This window comes from Mytilus californianus, unplaced genomic scaffold, assembly GCF_021869535.1.
Source record: "Mytilus californianus isolate M0D057914Y unplaced genomic scaffold, xbMytCali1.0.p SCAF_3, whole genome shotgun sequence".
NCBI lineage: Eukaryota > Metazoa > Mollusca > Bivalvia > Mytilida > Mytilidae > Mytilus > Mytilus californianus.
In genome coordinates, this window is record NW_026262679.1 from 106,813,518 (window position 1) to 106,835,523 (window position 22,006).

Genomic DNA, 22,006 nt, shown 5'->3' on the forward strand with positions numbered 1-22,006 from the left:
CATAGACATAATTTTGTCATGTGACCGTGACGTCATCAACGTTTTTTCATGGTTTACTACGGTTTAAAACAATTAAATTATAAGAAATGACTGTAATATTTTTTCTGTCTATTCGAAATAACATAAAAAATGTGGTGCACACTTTAAAATTATTCAGTGTGCACCACATTTTTTATGTTATTTCTTCATAGACAGAAAAAATATTACAGTCATTCCTATAATAAACAACCTGAGACAAAACCACATCTGTATACAAGCAACTAAAGATACATGTATGGCCTTCAACAATGAATTGAACCTATTCTGTATCGTAATCTGTAAACACATACAACTATTTGTTCAATGTCTCAATGTATAGGTACCACATAAAAATGTTTAGGGTATAATTTATTGCCGGTTTAACAACGACATTTTGTGCCACTATCTTATTAAAAAAGTTTTTTTCTGGTGAAACTATTTCGGATTCGAATCTATGTATTTTTTAAAATCCATTGTGTACCATGACATCAACATTCAACAACCACAACATAGTTCTGTGTACACATTATTGGCCAAACGAGCATACATGTTACTTTATTAATGTGCCTTCAAGAATGAAACTACACATATTGTTTTACTTGATTACGTCTTGCTATGTCTTACGTCACCACATTTCGATAAAGGACATAGATTTGTGACAAAAATAGCCATAGATTTGAGTTAATAAAGGACATAGATTTGAGACAATATAGAACATAGATTTGAGACAATAAAAGACATAGATTTGAGACAATAAAGGACATAAATTTGGAACGTCTATGACGCAATATTAAAAAGGACATAGATTTGAGACAATATAGAACATAGATTTGAGACAATAAAAGACATAGATTTGAGACAATAAAGGACATAAATTTGGAACGTCTATGACGCAATATTAAAAAGGACATAGATTTGCGGAAAAGACATAGATTTGAGGCTGGACATAGATTTGAGGCTTACAGATATAAAGGGTGTATAAAAAAAAGGTTACAACAACTCTGGTAAAAAAAGGAAAAGACAAACAGATTGTGACTTGGATGGAGAGTTGTCTCATTGGCACTCATACCACATCTTCTTATTTTTATAAACACCAATAAAAATTAAAATCAATACAGAAAACGAAAAATCGAGTAACATGGAAAAAACTAGGGTAACTAACGTGCTGTAAAAGAGTAAACAGTTTCTGATCCACTAGTGACACCAGTCGTGTTGCATGGCAAGTAAATATCCGGTGGTATGTCGGATCCGTTGATGTCACAATCGAGCAAAAGAGGACGTAATTGTGGCTCAAAACATGTTTGTTCTGTGAAATAATGTAAGGAAAACAATCTTTAATCAATCTGAAATGCATGACCGTAGGCCGACATGAACAGTTCCTTTTCTTGTGAACTCTATTGAAAAGTAGGATATGAGAGAATCTCTTAGGAATTTACAATGGTCTCAACGAATATTAATTGAATTATGTTCAGCTTCAAATGTATTGATTAGAATAGCTTTATTTATTTACGACAATATGATATCTTTTCATAAAATTTGATATGTTGAATTCATGTTGGAGAAATTTTGAAAACTACAGCAGTAAAACCGCAGTTTTTCGATATAATTATGTGTGAAGATTTGGCACCATCGAAATAAAAAAGCCACCACTCTAAGCTTTCTTGATTCAATTTTCTCCTGTTCGTCGGCAAAAAATGTGTCCGTTTATTCAAAACAATATATGGTTTATACATTGTGAATTCTGGCAAATCTGTAACTACTGAAATTCAGTTCCCTTTTGGTCTTATACACCATTGGCTTTTGAATGTTTAGTTAGAAGTTAAATACAGAAACACGCTACGGATGCACACAATCAATATTAAGTGTTATTTCCATTCCACAATTATAAGATCTCATAAAATATCACTCTTTAATAACAACAATTAAAATGCAAATACAATTTTATTGACACAATATTTTTTCAGAATCTATAAACACATAAATTAATATAAGTAACACATAAATAACCGAGTTACTGTTTCCAGTAACAAAAAACTAGAAACAAAGACAGTAAACCTCAATTATGCATCTAACAGTGCAGTGCTTGACTTGATAGAATGCATGCAAAGATCTTAAATATATAAAACTGACTCTAGTTCGCTCAAATTTTGAAATTGCATATAAGACTGACAAATTCTTCTTACAGTCATTCTTTAAGTGCAGCTTAGTATAATTAAACACAAAACCACAGGGCATCATGATCACCTTTGTTGAAACAACATGTAGACAAAGAAGAGTAAACACTTTTGCTCATCTTTGAAGGTCGTACGGGTACCTGTAGTTGTTCACACCCTTGCCATTTGGTCTTCGGTGGAAAGTTGTCTAATTGGCAATCATACAACATCCCTTTTTTGCATCTAAAATCTTTTTATATCGCCAACTCATGCCTTTGCGCATATAAGATAAGGCGATGTGGTATGATTGCTATTGAGACAACTTTTTTACCCTAGATCAAATGACGTAGAAGTTAGCAACTATATGTCACCATACGGCCGTCTATAAGCACCTTGTTTACTACCATCTTTGTAAATTTTCATTAAAAAATACGGTAAATCCATCTAACTAGATTTGAAAAGATTGTTAATGGACAGAAGTCAGGATAATTCCTGTTAACCTATAACTTACGTTTACCGGGTAAAGGGAAGGAGATGTAGAAGGGGAACACTGTTGTATTACAAGTATATCTAATCCATATACATGTACAAACCTTATTTGTTTGAGATAGGATTATATCTTTTTAGGGATAAAAGAAGAAAAAAGATCAAATATTGCAAAAAACTTAAGCATGATGTTCAAAAGTTGGATTGTTCACTCCATGATATCTTCCCGCTCTTTGATTTCTGTCTTTTGGAACATTTATATAGTATGGTCCATCACCCTGAAATTTATTAGGTCTGTTTTCTGGACGATCCCATTTTGCCTTCTGTGCCTTTATTTGGTACCGCAATGTTCGCGAAACACACATGATGAACATCTGTTAAAGAAATATTTTATAACATTTGTTACACAATTATACCCACGTCATCTGTTATATAATTTTGAGAACTTAATCAATGACACTTGTGTTATCAAGAATGTTGTCAAAGGTTTTACATGGACATGTAAAATACTTTTAAGAAAAGTTTTTTTTCAGAGTTAATGTCAAAAAAGATTAATTAAAAAAAAAAAAAAACAAAAAAAAAAAAAAACTTTTGTTTTAGTTAAATCTAAAAGCTGTCATTTGGCACCGTTCGTTTTGTTGAAACAGTCATAAGAGTTAACCATTTCTATATATTCCTTAGAAAAATATTGGTAATGATTTCGCGTTAGAGGGATCACTTAATTTTATATATGAATTCCCAAATAAAAGTGATACCCTACGCGATTTGATGTCAACATGTATTATAATCTATTGAAAGTAAATATAAAAAGACAACACAATAAGGGATGGGAGGCTGATGAAGAAGGAACTCTTTTATGTCAATTAAAAGAAAGCGGATACAAATCCTGTTTCAGGTGTTTTTCTCATTACTTTCATTTTATCTCTTTATATAAATATATTGAATCTTGACTCGTAACATTTCTTGAAAAAAGTAAGCTACTTTATTAAAAAACCTGGATCCGTCATTGAAATTGCTAAATTGTGTTTGTATATTTTGTCAAACACTGATACAGTAAATCAAAGTATGATAACAGTTTGATTATCAAGGAAATAAGAGATTATGAAATTCATTCGACCGACCGACCATATTAATGATTGTTTTCAAGTGCTTTTATTTGCACTCCCTTCGCTATTGCTTTTGAAGAATATTTTATTTTTAACGAAGTTGGTTTATATCACGTGCATTCATCCTTTGCTATTCCTAACCTGAGGTACCAGAATTCCTAACAAAACACCACCTGCTACTAAAGCATTAGAATTAATCCAGTTGCCAAGAGCCTTCAGACAACCAACTGTGTAAATCTTATCCACATTTGCTCCAGGGGAAACAGAACCATCTGGCTGAAATAATATTTAAATAATTTGATTATATTGTTCAAAAGCGTATATATGAATAAGAAATATATATGATTATACGCATTATTTTTAACTTTTAACATATTAATTTTTGCTTTTGAAGCGTTTGTTGAAAACTCCGGAACCTATTACACCACGCCAATTGTCACTAACAGAGCAGGAGCTGCTGGCCCTTCATGATGACCTAGGTTTCATGTTGCTGAATCTTAAGTTTGTTTCAATCTTTAGCTTTTTCTGTAGGGTTATGTGTAATGTTGTTGAAAATTTTTCCGTCTCTTTTTACCATGGTTTTGTCTTTCTTTTGATTCTTGGTATATTCTGCAACTTGTTATAGGTTGGACAAAAGTTGCAAGTTGACTATGTCAATCAGATACATTTGGTACAATTATTCAACGTTTTATACTATGTCAATCAGAAACCCTGGTACAATTATTCAACGTTTCAGACTATGTCAATCAGATAACCTTGGTACAATTATTCAACGTTTCCGACTATGTCAATCAGATACACTTGGTACAATTATTCAACGTTTCAGACTATGCCAATCAGATTCACTTGGTACAAATATTCAACGTTTCAGACTATATCAAATCAGATACACTTGGTACAATTATTCAACGTTTCAGACAATATCAAATCAGATACACTTGGTACAATCAACGTTTCAGACTATATCAAATCAGATACACTCGGAACAATTATTCAACGTTTCAGACTATATCAAATCAGATACACTTGGTACAATTATTCAACGTTTCAGACTATATCAAATCAGATACACTTGGTACAATTATTCAACGTTTCAGACAATATCAAATCAGATACACTTGGTACAATTATTCAACGTTTCAGACAATATCAAATCAGATACACTTGGTACAATCAACGTTTCAGACTATATCAAATCAGATACACTCGGAACAATTATTCAACGTTTCAGACTATATCAAATCAGATACACTTGGTACACTTATTTAACGTTTCAGACTATGTCAATCAGATACACTTGGTACAATTATTCAACGTTTCAGACTATGTCCATCAGATACACTGTACAATTATTCAACGTTTCAGACCATATCAAATCAGATACACTTGGTACAATTATTCAACGTATCAGACTATATCAAATCATATACACTTGGTACAATTATCTAACGTTTCAGACTATGTCAATCAGATACACGGTACAATTATTCAACGTTTCCGACTATGTCCTTCAGATAGACTTGGTACAATTATTCAACGTTTCAGACTATAGCAAATCAGATACACTTGGTACAATAATTCAACGTTTCAGACCATATCAAATCAGATACACTTGCTGCAATTATTCAACGTTTCAGACTTTGTCCATCAGATACACTTGGTACAATTATTTAACGTTTCAGACTATGTCCATCAGATACACTTGGTACAATTATTCAACGTTTCAGACTATGTCAATCAAATACACTTGGTACAAATATTCAACGTTTTAGACAATGTCAATCAGATACACTTGGTACAATTATTCAACGTTTCAGACTATGTCCATCATATACACTTGGTACAATTATTCAACGTTTCAGACTATGTCCATCATATACACTTGGTACAATTATTCAACGTTTCTGACTATGTCCATCAGATACACTTGGTACAATTATTCAACGTTTCAGACTATGTCAATCAGATACACTTGGTACAATTATTCAACGTTTCTGACTATGTCAATCAGATACACTTGGTACAATTATTCAACGTTTCATACTATGTCAATCAGATACATTTTGGTACAGTTATTCAACGTTTTTTTACTATGTCATTCAGATACACTTGGTACAATTATTCAACGTTTCTGACTATGTCCATCAGATACACTTGGTACAATTATTCAACGTTTCAGACTATGTCAATCAGATACACTTGGTACAATTATTTAACGTTTCAGACTATGTCAATCAAATACACTTGGTACAAATATTCAACGTTTTAGACAATGTCAATCAGATACACTTGGTACAATTATTCAACGTTTCAGACTATGTCCATCATATACACTTGGTACAATTATTCAACGTTTCAGACTATGTCCATCATATACACTTGGTACAATTATTCAACGTTTCTGACTATGTCCATCAGATACACTTGGTACAATTATTCAACGTTTCAGACTATGTCAATCAGATACACTTGGTACAATTATTCAACGTTTCTGACTATGTCAATCAGATACACTTGGTACAATTATTCAACGTTTCATACTATGTCAATCAGATACATTTTGGTACAGTTATTCAACGTTTTTTTACTATGTCATTCAGATACACTTGGTACAATTATTCAACGTTTCGGACTATGTTAACTAGATAACCTTTAACTTTACAATTGTTCAACGTTTAAGACTATTTCAATCAGATAACCTTTAACTTAACAATTATTCAACGTTTCAGACTATATCAAATCAGATTCACTTGGTACAATTTTTCAATGTTTCAGACTATGTCAATCAGATACACTTGGTACAATTATTCAACGTTTCATACTATGTCAATCAGATACACTTGGTACAATTATTCAACGTTTCAGACTATGTCAATTAGATAACCTTTAACTTAACAATTATTTAACGTTTCAGACTATGTCAATCAGATAACCTTTAACTTAACAATTATTTAACGTTTAAGACTATGTCAATCAGATAACCTTTAACTTAACAATTATTTAACGTTTTAGACTATGTCAATCAGATAACCTTTAACTTAACAATTATTCAACGTTTCTGACTATGTCAATCAGATACACTTGGTACAATTATCTAACGTTTCAGACTATGTCAATCAGATACACTTGGTACAATTATTCAACGTTTCAGACTATATCAATCAGATACACTTGGTACAATTATTCAACGTTTCAGACTATATCAAATCAGATACACTTGGTACAATTATCTAACGTTTCAGACTATGTCAATCAGATACACTCGGAACAATTATTCAACGTTTCAGACTATATCAATCAGATACACTTGGTACAATTATTCAACGTTTCAGACTATATCAAATCAGATACACTTGGTACAATTATTCAACGTTTCAGACTATGTCAATCAGATACACTTGGTACAATTATTCAACGTTTCAGACTATGTCAATCAGATACACTTGGTACAATTATTCAACGTTTCTGACTATATCCATCAGATACACTTGGTACAATTATTCAACGTTTCTGACTATATCCATCAGATACACTTGGTACAATTATTCAACGTTTCAGACTATGTCAATCAGATAACCTTTAACCTTACAATTATTTAAAGTTTCAGACTATGTCAATCAGATAACCTTTAACTTAACAATTATTCAACGTTTCAAGCTATGTCAATCAGATGACCTTTAACTTTACAATTTTTTAACATTTCAGCTACGAAGAAAAAATATATTAGACTTACCTTTGGATCCATGACATTTTTTCCACACAATATATTCCTAATATCACCCTAAATAAAATTACAAAATTTTTAATTTCAATTACATATTAAGTTAGGCATATTATTTTTAATTGTTACCAATAGTAGCCTTAAACATTATACAGCTAGTCGTTTTGGTGGGATTTTTGTTAATGATTTTATACTCATCAAATTACCTATCTTTTTTCTAAAAATACTGAAACATCACAAATAACTTCAGAAAAAAGCACGATGTAACACTCTTTTTGGCAAATTAGGCAACCAAGATGAAATTACACAGTGACTGTTTAAATATTTTTTTCAAGAGTTGATTGATTTGCAAACATTGTAATATGACAAATGCAACAGAGAGTCATTTAATTAACTTAGACGTTGCCGTATACTGATGGTTTTTGAACAAAGTTTATACATATTTTGGAATCACGATGAAATATGTCTGATGGATCTCTCTTATCAACCAACAATATGATTTTTTCAGAATTGAAATACAAAATGCTACCGAAATAAATATCTGATAATCTATTATAATAGTAAGTGTTCGATATGCAATCATACATATTTCTAAAAACTTAACTATCTTATACAGTCGCTTTAACATTTCATTTTGATGTCCGAATTTTAATAGTTCCTACAATATTGTCTAACCGAGAAATATCTTATACATGTATCAATATTGTTAACCAAGTTATGTTCACTTATATCCCTCTCTTGTCGACGTCGAGGCTATTTATTTTCGAGATTTTTAACGTACTCGAAGAAATTTGACATATTCTCGTTTTTTTCTGTTTGCAATGGTCGCGTTTGTAAATCAGTCACTTTATACTATTTATAACTGTACATACCGCTTTGATCTTACAACACGATGCTGGAACGGAACATCTTTCTGGAGATTTACTGGTAGTGGTACAATTGTAATACATGTTGTCGTTCCAGTCAAGGAATCCGTCTTCCTTGTCTCCAAGTCCACAACATTTCAACTACAAGTAAAAGTTCAAAAGGTATTTATGATATAATAATTCATTATTGCCACTACACGTTGAGCAAGAAGGCATTATTTTAAATTACAGTTTGAGAATACATGTACATGAATTCATGGTAATAATGTTTAGCATTTCTTTACTAGAGAACTACACATTTTCAGCATTTTTTGCTCACCTGGCCCAAAAGGGCCAAGTGAGCTTTTCTCATCACCTGGCGTCCGTCGTCCGTTAACTTTTACAAAAATCTTCTGCTCTGAAACTACTGGGCCAAATTTAACCAAACTTGGCCAAAATCATCATTGTGGTATCTAGTTTTAAAAATGTGTCCGATGACCCTGCCCACCAACCAAGATGGCCGCCATGGCTAAAAATAAAACATAGGGGTAAAATGTAGATTTTGGCTTGTATCTCTGAAACCAAAGCATTTAGAGGAAATCTGAAATGGGTTAAAATTGTTTATCATGTCAATATCTATCTGCCCTGAAATTTTCAGACAAATCAGACAACCTGTTGTTAGGTTGATGCCCCTGAATTGGTAATTTTAAGAAAATTTTGCAGTTTTTGGTTATTATCTTGAATATCATTATAGATAGAGATAAACTGTTAACAGCAATAATGTACAGCAAAGTAAGATCTACAAATATGTCAACATGACCAAGTGGTCAATTGGCCCCTTAAGGAGTTATTGCCCTTTGTAGTCAATTTTTAACAATTTTTTGTAAATTTTTGTAATCTTTTACAAAAATCTTCTCCTCTGAAACTACTGAGACAAATTTAACCAAACTTGGCCACAATCATCATAAGGGTATCTAGTTTAAAAAATGTGTTCGATGACCCCGCTTACCAACCAACATGGCTGACATGGTTAAAAATAGAACATAGGGGTAAAATGCAGATTTTGGCTTATATCTCTGAAACTAAAGCATTTAGAGCAAATCTGACATGGATTAAAAATGTTCATCAGGTTTAGATTTATCTGCCCTGAAATTTTCAGACAAATTAGACAACCCGTAGTTGGGTTGCTGCCCCTGAATTGGTAATTTTAGGAAGTTTTGCAGTTTTTGGTTATCTTGAATATTATTATAGATAGAGATAAACTGTAAACAGCATGTTCAGCAAAGTAAGATCTACAAATAAGTCAAACATGACCAAAATTGTCAATTGACCCCATAAGGCGTTATTGCCCTTTAAATTAAATTTTTCACATTTTTTCGTCAATTTCTGTTATCTTTTACAAAAATCTTCTCCTCTAAAACTACTGAGACAAATTTAACCAAACTTGGCCACAATTATCATTAGGATATCTTGTTTAAAAGATGTGTCCGATGACCCCGCCTGCCAACCAACATGGCCGACATGGCTAAAAATAGAACATTTGAGCTCTACCAACTGTCTATTTACGTCAAAATTGTCAGACGACTTCTTATAGGAATTATTGCCCTATATTTTACCTTTTTTCATTTTTGCCTATTATCTTGAAAACTATAATAGATACATAGAAACATTAAATTGCAAAAATGATCAGCAAGATAAGTTCTACAAATAAGTTTCTTTGTCAAAATCGTCAGCCTACTCTTTATGAGAGTAATTGCCCTTTGATGATGATTTTTACAATATTTTGCGTTTTTGCCCTATTTCTTAAAAATTATAATAGATAGATAGAAACTTAAACAGGCAAAAATGATCAGCAAAACAATAGCTACAATTAAGACAATAAAGAGGAAATCGTCCGATCTACTAACAAGTCACATTTTGCTGATAAAGGTAGTAGGCTGTCACTCTTTATAGGAGTGATTGCCCAGCCTCTTAAATAAGGATTGTTTTAACCCCCTTTTGTGTTTTGAGCAAAAACTAAAGAAGATAGAGAGAAACTAAACAGCTAAATGATCAGCAATACAAGATCAACAAAACAGAGATTTTTCTCATGAATTCTATTCATGTCTTCAATGTTGGAGAGTGTCCTTTGTTGAATATGAACATAGACCAAGGTTGACACAGGCTCTTTAGAACCTCTAGTTCCTTTCAAAATTAACACAAAAAAAAAAGACTATGTTTCCATATAACACCATGCCTTGCTTACACTATCACATTTCCATGTAATGTGAACTGTGAATTATAAGTTGAAATCCTAGTTTTGCATATATTCAAAAACGTTTACATCATAACGTGTAACAATTTTCAAGTTGAGGTGACCAAAAATTCATGGTAAACTAGCTTAAATCAAAACTTTAACCTGATTACGAGATAGTCAAAAGAATAGATGGACAGACAAATTAATAGATGTACAGACAAATTGATAGATGGACAGACAAATTAAAAGATGGACAGACAAATTAATAGATGGACAGACAAATCGATAGATTGGCATACAAATTAATAGATGGACAGACAAATCGATAGATGGGCAGACAAATTAATAGATGGACATACAGATCGATAGATGGGCAGACAAATTAGTAGATGGACAGACAACAAATTGACATTATACACTCTAAGGCCGGGCAAAAGGCTTAAACTTACTTTGTTGTATGGAAAGTCTAAATTAAAAATTAACAAACATACTTCAGTCACAACTTACTTTAGTCGACTGTCAGTTCAAAGCTCATTCGAATGAGAATCCGTCTAACTTGACCAATTTCAGGGGCAAAGTGTAAACACTGCTTACATTTATCAATGTCTACTATCAAGAAAGCAGAGAAGAACTAACCGTTTGCTGTATATTATCTATGAAGTTGACCATATCATCATCGTCTACTACACCATATTTTATAATTGCCTCATGCATAGACTTTTCAGGAAATAAACCAAGTTGTTCTCGAGCATCCGGTACAAAATAAAATACAAACACAAATATCACAAAGACAATTTCTCCAACGAACATGAATGTTACCAAATAGTTAAACTGAAATAAACAATAAAAAATAAATAAATTTGAAGTTCAGTACCTGATAGTTTGAATTGCACACAATAAATAATCGCTTTATGGTTATTTTCAATACACTGTTCTTATGTTTTGTATTTATGACTACATTGATTTTTTGGTCTACCTTTTCGAAATGGTCTTGATTTAAAAATGTCAATGTCTTTTAGTCATATTGTATATTGTCTCATATCTTAATGTTATTTTCGTAGACACCCACCAATGGTTGAAGACACTATGTAGTCATTTTGGGATATAATTTGGTAATTTGTGTCGTTAGCTTGTTGTCTCGGCATGGACGTATGCTTCGAATCTCTTTTTATTCAAACTTTAAGAAGATAACAATTTCATCTGTAATCTATTTGACATGGTTTCAAACCATTCAAACATATTTTACCGGTGCAAACGTAAACAGTTTTAAAGTATTGGTTTTCATTTTGATTTGAATGGAATCTTTTTTGGATGATTTTTATACTGTTCACACTTAACGAGTATATTTTCAAATTATTAACTTACTATTTTCATCGTGGTTTCAAACTATTTAAACTGATGTTAATGTCAAAGTTTTATTGCAGTTTTTGTTATAAAACTGGTGTGTTTTCTTCTTGTATACATAATTAAGTTACTTACAAACTGTAAAAAACATGTATTCTCTCTCAAAGCACCCATACAACCAAAGAATGCTACAAATACAATGACTGCTCCCGCAGTACACATAATAGTGGACGGATCCAAGAAGAAATCAAACGTATCTTTCACAACTTTATGTTTCAGAATAAGAATGTACGTTCCAAGAATTGTAAAGGCGAGACCAAGAATCTAAAAAAATCAAAATATAAATATACAATTGAGAAGAAGGAAATACAGATCTCTTGTATAAAAATGAAAATCGAGTCATTTTTTTTAACATCCCCAATAAGATAATTTTTGGCTGTCCATTGTCCTAACTATGCGTTGTTGGATTAATTTTAAAGCGAGGATCATGACGCAACAGACGATTTTTATTTTATCTTGCCAATTAATCAAGCATCCTATTCTGTGTACTAGTATATAATTTTCTTTATTAAATTCGATTGCCCTTTATTGAACGTTATAGTCATCATTTTACAATACATGTACATGTTGCTCTTAATTACTAATTGTTTTTACAAATATCTAGTTTTTGTTCACCTTTGTTTAATTTATTAGCATTACCTTCCTCTAATGATTATGATTGAGTGAGATGTACGAGAAAACATCGAGACAAAAATAACATATTTCTTGTTAATGCACATCAAACAACAGATCAAGTAATTCATCACAAATACCAGGCTTAAAATTGTGTACGCCAGACACGCGTTTCGTCTACAAAAGACTCGTCAGTGACGCTCGAATCAAAGAAGTTAAATAGCCCAAAATAAAGTCCGAAGTTGAAGAGCATAGAGGATCAAGCAGTCCGAATTTACGGAAAGGTTTTGCAAAATACAGCTAAAGTAATCCATTCCTGGGAAGAACATCATTACTATTTGAAAAATTAAAAGTTTTGTAAACAGTTAACTTATAAGTTTGACCATTCAATGATTCATGTCAACATAGAAATGTTGAAGACACTTCTAAATTAACTGTTGACTCTAGCGTAGACTGGTGTCTCTAATGGGACAGATTTAGACATAGAATAAGGAGATGTGGTAGGATTGACAGCCAAGGAGACAAATATCCAACAGAGTCCAAATGACGCGCATAGTCTGCTTTAAAAGGACCCGACATGACAAAGTTCAACTCTTCGTTATTTCTCCACTTTATTAAATTTGGCAAGATTGAAGACCTGTTTCATATTTTAGCCTGATTGTATGTCCTAGACATTTGACTAATTGTTTTTTTATGAGACTCATTAATAAATTGGAGGCAGGTCTTAGACCGCTCAAGAGGGCTCAATAAATGTAGTAAAACGAGATGACTGGCAAATGAAATTTCACTCTGACAAATGTTTTTATCATGATGTATTATTGGTTTCATATTTCTGCATTAACGCCTTATGCTCAACTTGCTTTCATTTTGAGGGTATTATATCAAAAACACTACCCAATACCGACTATTAGTCTCTGTAAGAACAACAATTTTAGGCTTGCTTTAGATATATATATATATATATATTTTGTCTCGACAGTATGATCATTTACATAACTGTGTAACCTGGTACTATTGAACCTATAATACTAATAATACAAATAGTTGATAAATTACTCTTACCCAGAAAACGAAATTTAGAGAGAACAATAAGTATTTAACGATTGGATTAATTTCCGATTTTTCCCGCCTGCGTGCCATCTCATCATCTCCAAATTAGTTTTCTTGTAGAATGAAATTTATAGGCGGTTATCCTGATCCGAATTAAACAAAAACAAAGTGTCTCACGTCATCCCGGAAGTCCTGATATTTTTGTGATTTACTGTCGAATTTCAAGATAACAGTGAATGTAAATATAACCTTACATAAATTGATCGATAACGATATAGACTGTGAACAACATGAGGCAATTGGTTGTTAGAACTGTAAATTTTACACTTTTGGAAATTGATAACAAGCCTTGCGCGTTTTGCTTTAACGTATTTGGGTCGGTGAATATTTTTAACCAGATCGATTAAAAAACACAATATGTAAAATATACAATCAAAATCATGATTTGTGTGTTATTACAACATGTATTACGATATCATCAATCTCGATTCGTCCTTCCTTCTTCGTTGAGGAGGCCGGATGTTACTTTTCTCTGACGTTTTAGCTAGGAGTATCATGTCGAAAGTTCAGCAAGATTTTATTAGCTTTCCGAAGCACATATATAAGAGTTGCTGTAAAATACTCTAATATTCTATATGTAGGGAACGGTCCTTGGGATAGAAACCGATACAACCGTTGACAGTACACTTACAAACGACTAAGATAAAAGGTTTTTTGTATGGAATTGACGAAGGTTAACTTTGCAATTGTGTTTTACACGAGCGACATACAAATCTAACGCAGCAAAGTGAAAGATCTTATCTTAACCAAACTGGTTTACTTTACCTCAGGAAGTTGCAATCTTGGGATGTTAACAAACGAACTTGACTTTATGGTAAGGGTTTTTCTCATTGTTTGGGCCATACGGTTGCCGATTATTGCTAAAATATACTTCATTTGATCTCTGGTGGATAGTCGTCTCATTGACAGCCATACCACATCTCCTTATTTTTTTTATTGAGCATAGGCAATATGAACTCCAATTAAAGCGGGGTTGTACGATATTTACTCTTTAGTTAAGTTAACCCTTAACCAACTATTAATATAGATATTAAATATTGTTGGTAGATGATGCTAATGTAAAATCATTCTTCTTTTACTGCCTCTGAAATAGTCCTTAAACTTTACCTTATACGATTGATTTCTTGATTAACGTTTGCTTTACACCGTACTTGCCATACTATAATAATGCAGACAAAGAAAAGAGACCCGACAATGAAGTATTCACGCTTTAAGTTACACATTCCGACCTGTGAAAAGGAGTAAAACCGCTAGGGAATTTGATGAATGGAAACTGGTATAATCTTTTCTTTCGGAATTTTGGGTCCTGAATGCTCTTTAACTTCGTAGTTTATTTGGCCTTTTTAACTATTTTGATTCAATCGTCACTGATGAGTATTTTGTAGACGAAACGCGTGTCTGGCATACAAAATTTTAATCCTGATATCTATGATGAGTTTATTTCCTATAATATATATTTTATGATGATATGATACTAAACCCTTAACGGGAGGTATTGTGCTTGATTTTCATATGAAGAAGAGATAATCTTTCTATCAGTTTAATTGAGGTCTGGAGCTGGCATGTCAGTAACTGCTAGTAGTCCGTTGTTAATTTCTGTTGATCATTGTCATTTTACTTAGTTTCTTCTGTTACCTTTTCTAACATTGGACTCGGACTCCTTTTAAACTGAGTTTTACTGTGCGTATTGCTGTATGTTTGTTTATTCCTAATCCATATTGGCTAGAGGATTGGGGAGGGTTGAGATCTCACAAAACATATTTAATCCCGTCGCATTATTGTGCCTGTCCCAAGTCATGAACCTACGACCTTTGTTAGTCTTGTATGTTTTTTAATTTTGGTTCATTCCTATGTTTCGGAGTTTAGTTCAACGTCCATTTTCGCTGATTTAGTATACATTATTGTTTAGGGGCCAGCTGAAGCTCGCCTCCAGGTCCGGGAATTTCTCGCTGTGTTGAAGACCCATTGGTGGCCTTGGGCTGTTTTGTTTTCTGCTATTTGGTTGGATTGTTGTTTCTTTGCCACATTCCCCGTTTCCATTCTTAATTTTGTTATTATCTTTTGAGAATGTTGGAAGGTATACAATTATTCATCTTTTCAAACCTCGCCATAGTTCATGAACACACTCTATTGTTCCTCAGTTGGACATTGGAGTGCCATATTACCACTGATATAACAGTTCAGGAGCAATTTGCATTATTTTCGTCATTTGTTTTTAATTATGAAATAGATTCATCAAAAAGCGATATTTTATTCGGTCGATCTTGATACCAGAGGCTCAGTGAGATTTGATGTATGGATTCTGTATCGTCGCTAGAATAAGCAATTGAATGAATCGATTTCCGATGACCACTTCACCACAAAAATAGAATAATGTTCTGTCTTGTCTGCAGTATCCCCTAGCAAAGTTATGTGCAACTCTAGACCTCAGATCTCTGTAAGCATAGACTCATTTTGATTCGCGCAAGACTGCGTGAAAGGGGGTCTGTCCTTAAAATAAAAATTGTTGTCTCGTTAATAAGAAATTTAAGAAATGTTTTACACTTTATTCCACAAAACACTGACACAACAATTGTTTGTGCACGAAAATTCGAAATTGAGCATGTGCTCAAGAACCATTAAAAATCCGTCGTCTAAAGTTGAGCATCATCGGGTATCTTCAAAAGCGCAATTGTAACACATTATAATCTAAACTTACTTGTAAGTTTTGTGCATTTTTTTTAAAGGTTTAGCTTCTAATGTTTAATATGATAAAAAGTCGGTTACGTGCATAGACCATAGCATAGTTTGCAATAACAGTAGATTCATATGCTTGATAATTCATTCCTTATAATAGGAAACTAAAATACTTTTTATTCTGAATACTATGGGAATAAAAGGCAGTTTTTATTTCATATCATTTTTACAGCGGATAACCGTGAGGGGATTCCGGTGTTATGTTGTCACAGACATTTCTACCCACGTGACTTGCGTTTTTGACTGATAACCGAACGTATTTCGTATAATTACACGGATATTATCGAGTGCAAAATAACATTCCTTATCGCTTGTTATATATTAATTTCATCAATAAATATTCATGAAAATAATTTTTAAGAACATAGATAAATGATATGAAAATGTTTTGTCGTGAGAAAGATATATATCAATAACAAATCAAGAATACCGAAAATTTGTGTTAACGCATGCGGAAGAATATCTCAAGAACGTTTTGCAACAAACGCGGGAAAATATGAATGCCTACTCAAATCCAATCTATTAGAAAAAAGAATTATTACAGAAGAGTGTCCACCATGCACTTGCACTGCACTATCATTAGAATAGTAGAATAGAATGATATACAAATGATGGATGAAAATTATATATAACTGTTATACGAATATTAATATAATATATAACAACAAACCAGAGTATACTGATAAAAAATGATTATATCACTACAATATAATAGTTATTACGGTGAGGTTGAATTCCCTGTCATTTATTCATCATCCATACAGGAACTAGTCTCAGTAAAAAAATATATCTATTAACCTTACTTTCAGGTATAGAGATGTGATTTTTTTTCTGAGACAAGTGCTTGTGACCATCCACCAGTGCGGTCATCCGATGTTCAGTACTTCAGTACTTTGATTTTCCATTGCTGTTAAGTTCACTTATGGTTATCTTTCTTTTGTTGTAAAGTATAGCATATAATAAATTGCCATTTCTAGCTAGAATTCACTTCTCCCCTTACCCCAAGAAGGAAGAGCACATTTCAGTCATGATGACAAATGAAATTTATATCATAGGTTTATACCATCAATGTTCGAAAATCAGCGCCAAAAAAAAACTATTTGTAAAGGAGTTACGTTCCTTGGAAATATGAATTATATGGAAAATTGCATTGTTAACGCCGTCAAGCGTACATTTGTTGAAGGAATGTTATGAAATTAAATCAAGCTTCGTATCAGCAATATTTTGGACGAGCTCGAAAATCAGCGCTGATCGAATAATGTCCCTTGGAAATGTAAATTTTGTTGGAAATTGCATTGTAAGCACTCTCAAGTGTAGAATTATTGCCAGATTTTCAAAGGTTGATATTAAAATCAGTGCTAATCAACTATTCTTAAAGGAGTTGTGCCCCAAGTAAATCATATGGAAAATTGCATTGTAAGCACTCTCTCACATATATTTTTTGTAGGATTTTTAGGATGAACATCAAAGGTTTATATCAGCAATGTTGAGGAAGAGTTCGAAAACCAGCGCTGATTTTTAAAGAAGTTATGTCATCGGATATATAATTTAGATTGAAATTGCATTGTAAGTACTCTCACGTCTTCATTTCTGTCGGATTTTTATTAAAAAATTCAGTTCAAAGGTTTATACTAAAAAGGTCTTGGAACAGTGTCGACCAATTATTTTTACAGGAGTTATTCCCCTTGAAAAATAGAAATTATATAGAAAATAACTTTGTTAGCAATCTCATGTCTATATTTCTGTAGTACACAAATGTATATTTTATGAAAAGAGTTATTGCCCTTAGACAGATTGAAATATGTGCAACCATGGACATTAAAACTCTTTAATGGTAATACTACATGTAAATGAAATTGAGAATGGAAACGGGGAATGTGTCAAAGAGACAACAACCCGACCAAACAGCAGAAAACAGCCGAATACTTATTAGACATTTATTAGCAATATTAATTTGCTTTCCGCCAATTAAAATTGACGTTGCATTGTGGCTTTTACACATACACGTACAAGTATGTTAGCACAAATGCGAGTCCACATGACAAATCCACAGGGAAGAATATTTTGTATTTATGGTGATCCAGCATATCCCGTGACTGATGGATATATAACAGCACCATTCAGAGGAGGTGTTATCTCCCGGAATCAGAGGATTTTTAACAAACGAATGTCTGCAGTACGCATCTGTGTGGAGTGGGCCTTTGGAAAAGTGTTGTCGCTATTTGCATTTTTGTACTACAAGAAAAACCAAAAAATATTCCTTCTGTCCATGAACAAGGTAGCAGTTTTTTTGACAAACTGTCATACTAGTCTCTATGGTAGTGAAACAGGGGTATTTTTCAATGTACACCCACCAACAATAGAGAAATACCTTATGGGTTGACAACTTTCCCGACAGCAAATTTGAAATTCAAGTGAAATAATTTCAGATGGTTTATTCTGTTGAAGTTTGCATTGAAGAACAAAATGCTTCAAGTTTATAGTGTTGCCTTGAATATGTTATAAAATACTGTTTGTAAAATTTGTTCTTCTTTTTTCGTTGTCTTATTAGATTATAATTAAAACTCTTATATTTTTTGATTGATTAATGTTTTATGCCACTTTCAGTACTGTTGGCGGTCAGTTTTTTATTGGCGGAGAAAGCCGGAGTGCCCGGAGAGAACCACTGATCTTCGGTAGGAACATTTATATTCCTAGTCAATTAGGATTAGAGTCGAACTCACCTGCCACGTGCGGAACTCAAATTCGCAACTTCAGCGTTGACAGGCTAGTGATACAGTAGTTGAACTACTTAGACCACTTGGCCACCGAAGCCCTTCTCATCTTGTTTGCTTGGTAGGGTAAACTCCAAACTAAGTACTTGGAGCTGTCTTTATACAGCTGGCTAGCTTCGAGTAATTGGAACATTCTTTGATATGGTATAATTTGTTATTTCTTGATGGTTTTGTTAACTGTTATATCGTAACAGAAGAGGTGAATACTTGTTTTGTCCTGTACTGATTTTTATAGTACGTTCTTTTATGGAAGTTTTTTTACCCTACGGATTGAGATTAAAAAGGGGAGTGTAGTGTAACCCCGCCACATTTTAAATTGCCTGTCCCAAGTCAGGAACTTTGTCAGTAGTTCTGGTATTACATATCATGTTTATCGTAATTTGGAGAATTGCACAAGGTAATAGTGACAGACCTTGGAATTTTTTGTTCTGTTAAATTTATCCACAACTTTTGTAGACTCGAGGAGACAATCAAAAGCTTGATACTTTTCTGTTGACGACTCTATGTTGCCCTCTTTATGTCTTTTGGTTATATTTAGCTTTACTCAGAAACGCGACGTATCATAGTCTAACTCATCGAATGGATGAACTTTTTATGCATCAATGATATCCCAATAAAGTGTTTATCCTTTGTATGTGAACTTTTCGGTTAAATCTAGTTCAAAATACACGTTTTGTATATGAACATTTTTGATACCGAGGTAAATGTGTTTTGTATCTTTGTATGAACCGGTTTAGAAATTTTATTTAATAGGTCAAGTTTTGTCCGTTTCTGATTGGTCAAGATATGGTTCGAGATTTGATATGCGACAAACTTTACAAACATTTTCCGCTATCGGTTCATGAACGCATGATCCTGGAGTTCAGCTTGACGAATTACCTTAAATATACATACATAATCTTTTTTAATTTCTTCACTCACATCAATGCTAGTTTTATTCTTTTAATTGTAAAAGGAACTCCCTTGTTACTATATATATATAAAAATATTAATTTCGCGAACCATTTAGGTCACGGAAATTCCATTTTTTGCCATCAGTAAGGAGAGTTGTACAAATAATGTGCATACACAGAACCCCGATCCAATTCATCTTTTGCTAAAAATATTTATCATTTTCTGTTTTATATCTTCTAACATCATTCCATTTTTCTCTAATTTCGATTAAAATATGCCAAAACCTGCAGTAAAAATAGATGTATGCCCCAAATAAACATTCCCCGATTGGTTGAACTACTATGGCGTCAATGTAAAGCAACGCAAGCCTCGATGTAAAGCACACGCTTCCCAAGAGTAAGGAGAGTTGTACAAATAATGTGAATTCACAGACCCCCGATCCAATTTATCTTTTGCTAAAAGTATTCATCATTTTCTGTTTTGTATCTACCAACAACATTCCATTTTTCTATAATCCCGATTTAAACATGTCGAAACCTGCAGTAAAAATAGATGTATGCCCCAAGTAAACATTCCCCGATTGGTTGAAAAGCTGTGGCCTTGATCTAAAGCAACGCAAGCACACGCAAAAATTTCCGTGATATGTTGAACTTCGACCCCGGGATTCAGCCGATTCACATAGAGATTTTCTTGCGCTCAAATGTAATTCTAAGTGAAGTGTACTGGTAAAGTAAAATTATATTCTTTTACAGAAATATTTACACATTTTATCATTAATGTATTGTCATGCTTCTGCATATTTACGCTGAGCTTTAGTAAAATATAATTCTATACAAATTTGTGTTACGTCAAGCATTAAGAGTAAGAATATATTTCGCGCCTAAAGAAGAAAATAATCTGTGTCACCAAATATGTTTATCAGCATCTTTCTCAAATTTTCCAACAGAAAATAGCGTTAATTATAGAGAAATTTTGGTGAGTATTACTTATTAATGTTAAGGTTCTCCAGAGGTGGGTCTCCTCACCTTCTTGGTGGTCAATTTAATCCCATTTATCAATTATCCCCGATGGCGATGACACCCAGTCAAATTTGTGTCATGAGTGAAATTATCTATTTGATGAAATAACTTCTTCATTAACTGTACATGCAATATTTTTGAAGTTTTTGATAACCGTGCTCATTCCCATTGCATGTCCGCAAGATAAATGGGTTATGCATTTGTGAATTGTGCAAGTACAGTAATATTGTGTAATAAGCTGATAAGAATATAAACTGGACCCCCTGTTGTGTTCACTTATCGCTACACTGGCCAAGCTATAGATGGAACGGCGGACCAGTTTAATAAGAATAATGGCGGAGGATAAAAATGTGACGGTCAGTGCGTGATCACGTGACATTATTATTTGTAAACAAACGGGCTCCCCATGTAACACGTGTCGGAACTATCCACACAAGGTGCAATCAATCTTATATTTCACTATTTGATGATATTTCTGTGTCTGTTTGTAGGTTTTGCAGATCAGATGTCATAGTGTAGTTTCATACACAAAAAAGTACCATGATTGTTCCTGTTCAGTAGTTGTGAATTTTTTTTATAGAATTAGAAAGTAAGTCTACATTAGTCATTATTTAAATTAAGTCTGAAAAAATGACTCAACTCTCTGTGTAATTTTTCCCCAATTTTTGAAACATGCATAATTTAAAGAGCATTTGCTTCCCTTGAACCCTCTCCCCTACAAATTGCCTAAAACTCATACTCAATAGTCCGAGATTACTCTGATGTCCAACATCTGTTTTTGCAATTCCGGCATTTTAACTCTTTATTTTCAAATTGAACACACTCAGCCATTCAGTTTATTTGCATCATAAATGAACGAGGTGTTAGATTATGTTTTCCTATTGAATAAGGG

At 32.9% G+C, this 22,006-nt stretch overlaps 1 protein-coding gene across 2 annotated transcripts; it reads right to left on the minus strand.

Annotated features, from left to right (window-relative positions):
* Positions 1 to 1,946: 1,946 nt before the first annotated feature.
* On the minus strand, positions 1,947 to 13,806 carry LOC127735693 (tetraspanin-33-like). Of its 2 annotated transcripts, none has more exons than XM_052245956.1 (7): positions 13,644 to 13,806; positions 12,045 to 12,233; positions 11,202 to 11,396; positions 8,357 to 8,491; positions 7,497 to 7,544; positions 3,905 to 4,039; positions 1,947 to 3,031 (listed from the first exon to the last, which is right to left on the minus strand). In XM_052245956.1, the coding sequence occupies exons 1-7, from the start codon at positions 13,719 to 13,721 to the stop codon at positions 2,837 to 2,839; spliced, it is 975 nt and encodes a 324-aa protein (XP_052101916.1). In that variant the 5' UTR covers positions 13,722 to 13,806; the 3' UTR covers positions 1,947 to 2,836. The 2 variants fall into 2 exon arrangements, with proteins under 2 accessions (XP_052101916.1, XP_052101917.1); XM_052245957.1 differs by having other exon boundaries at positions 2,847 to 3,031; positions 3,937 to 4,039.
* Between the last annotated feature and the right edge of the window lie 8,200 nt (positions 13,807 to 22,006).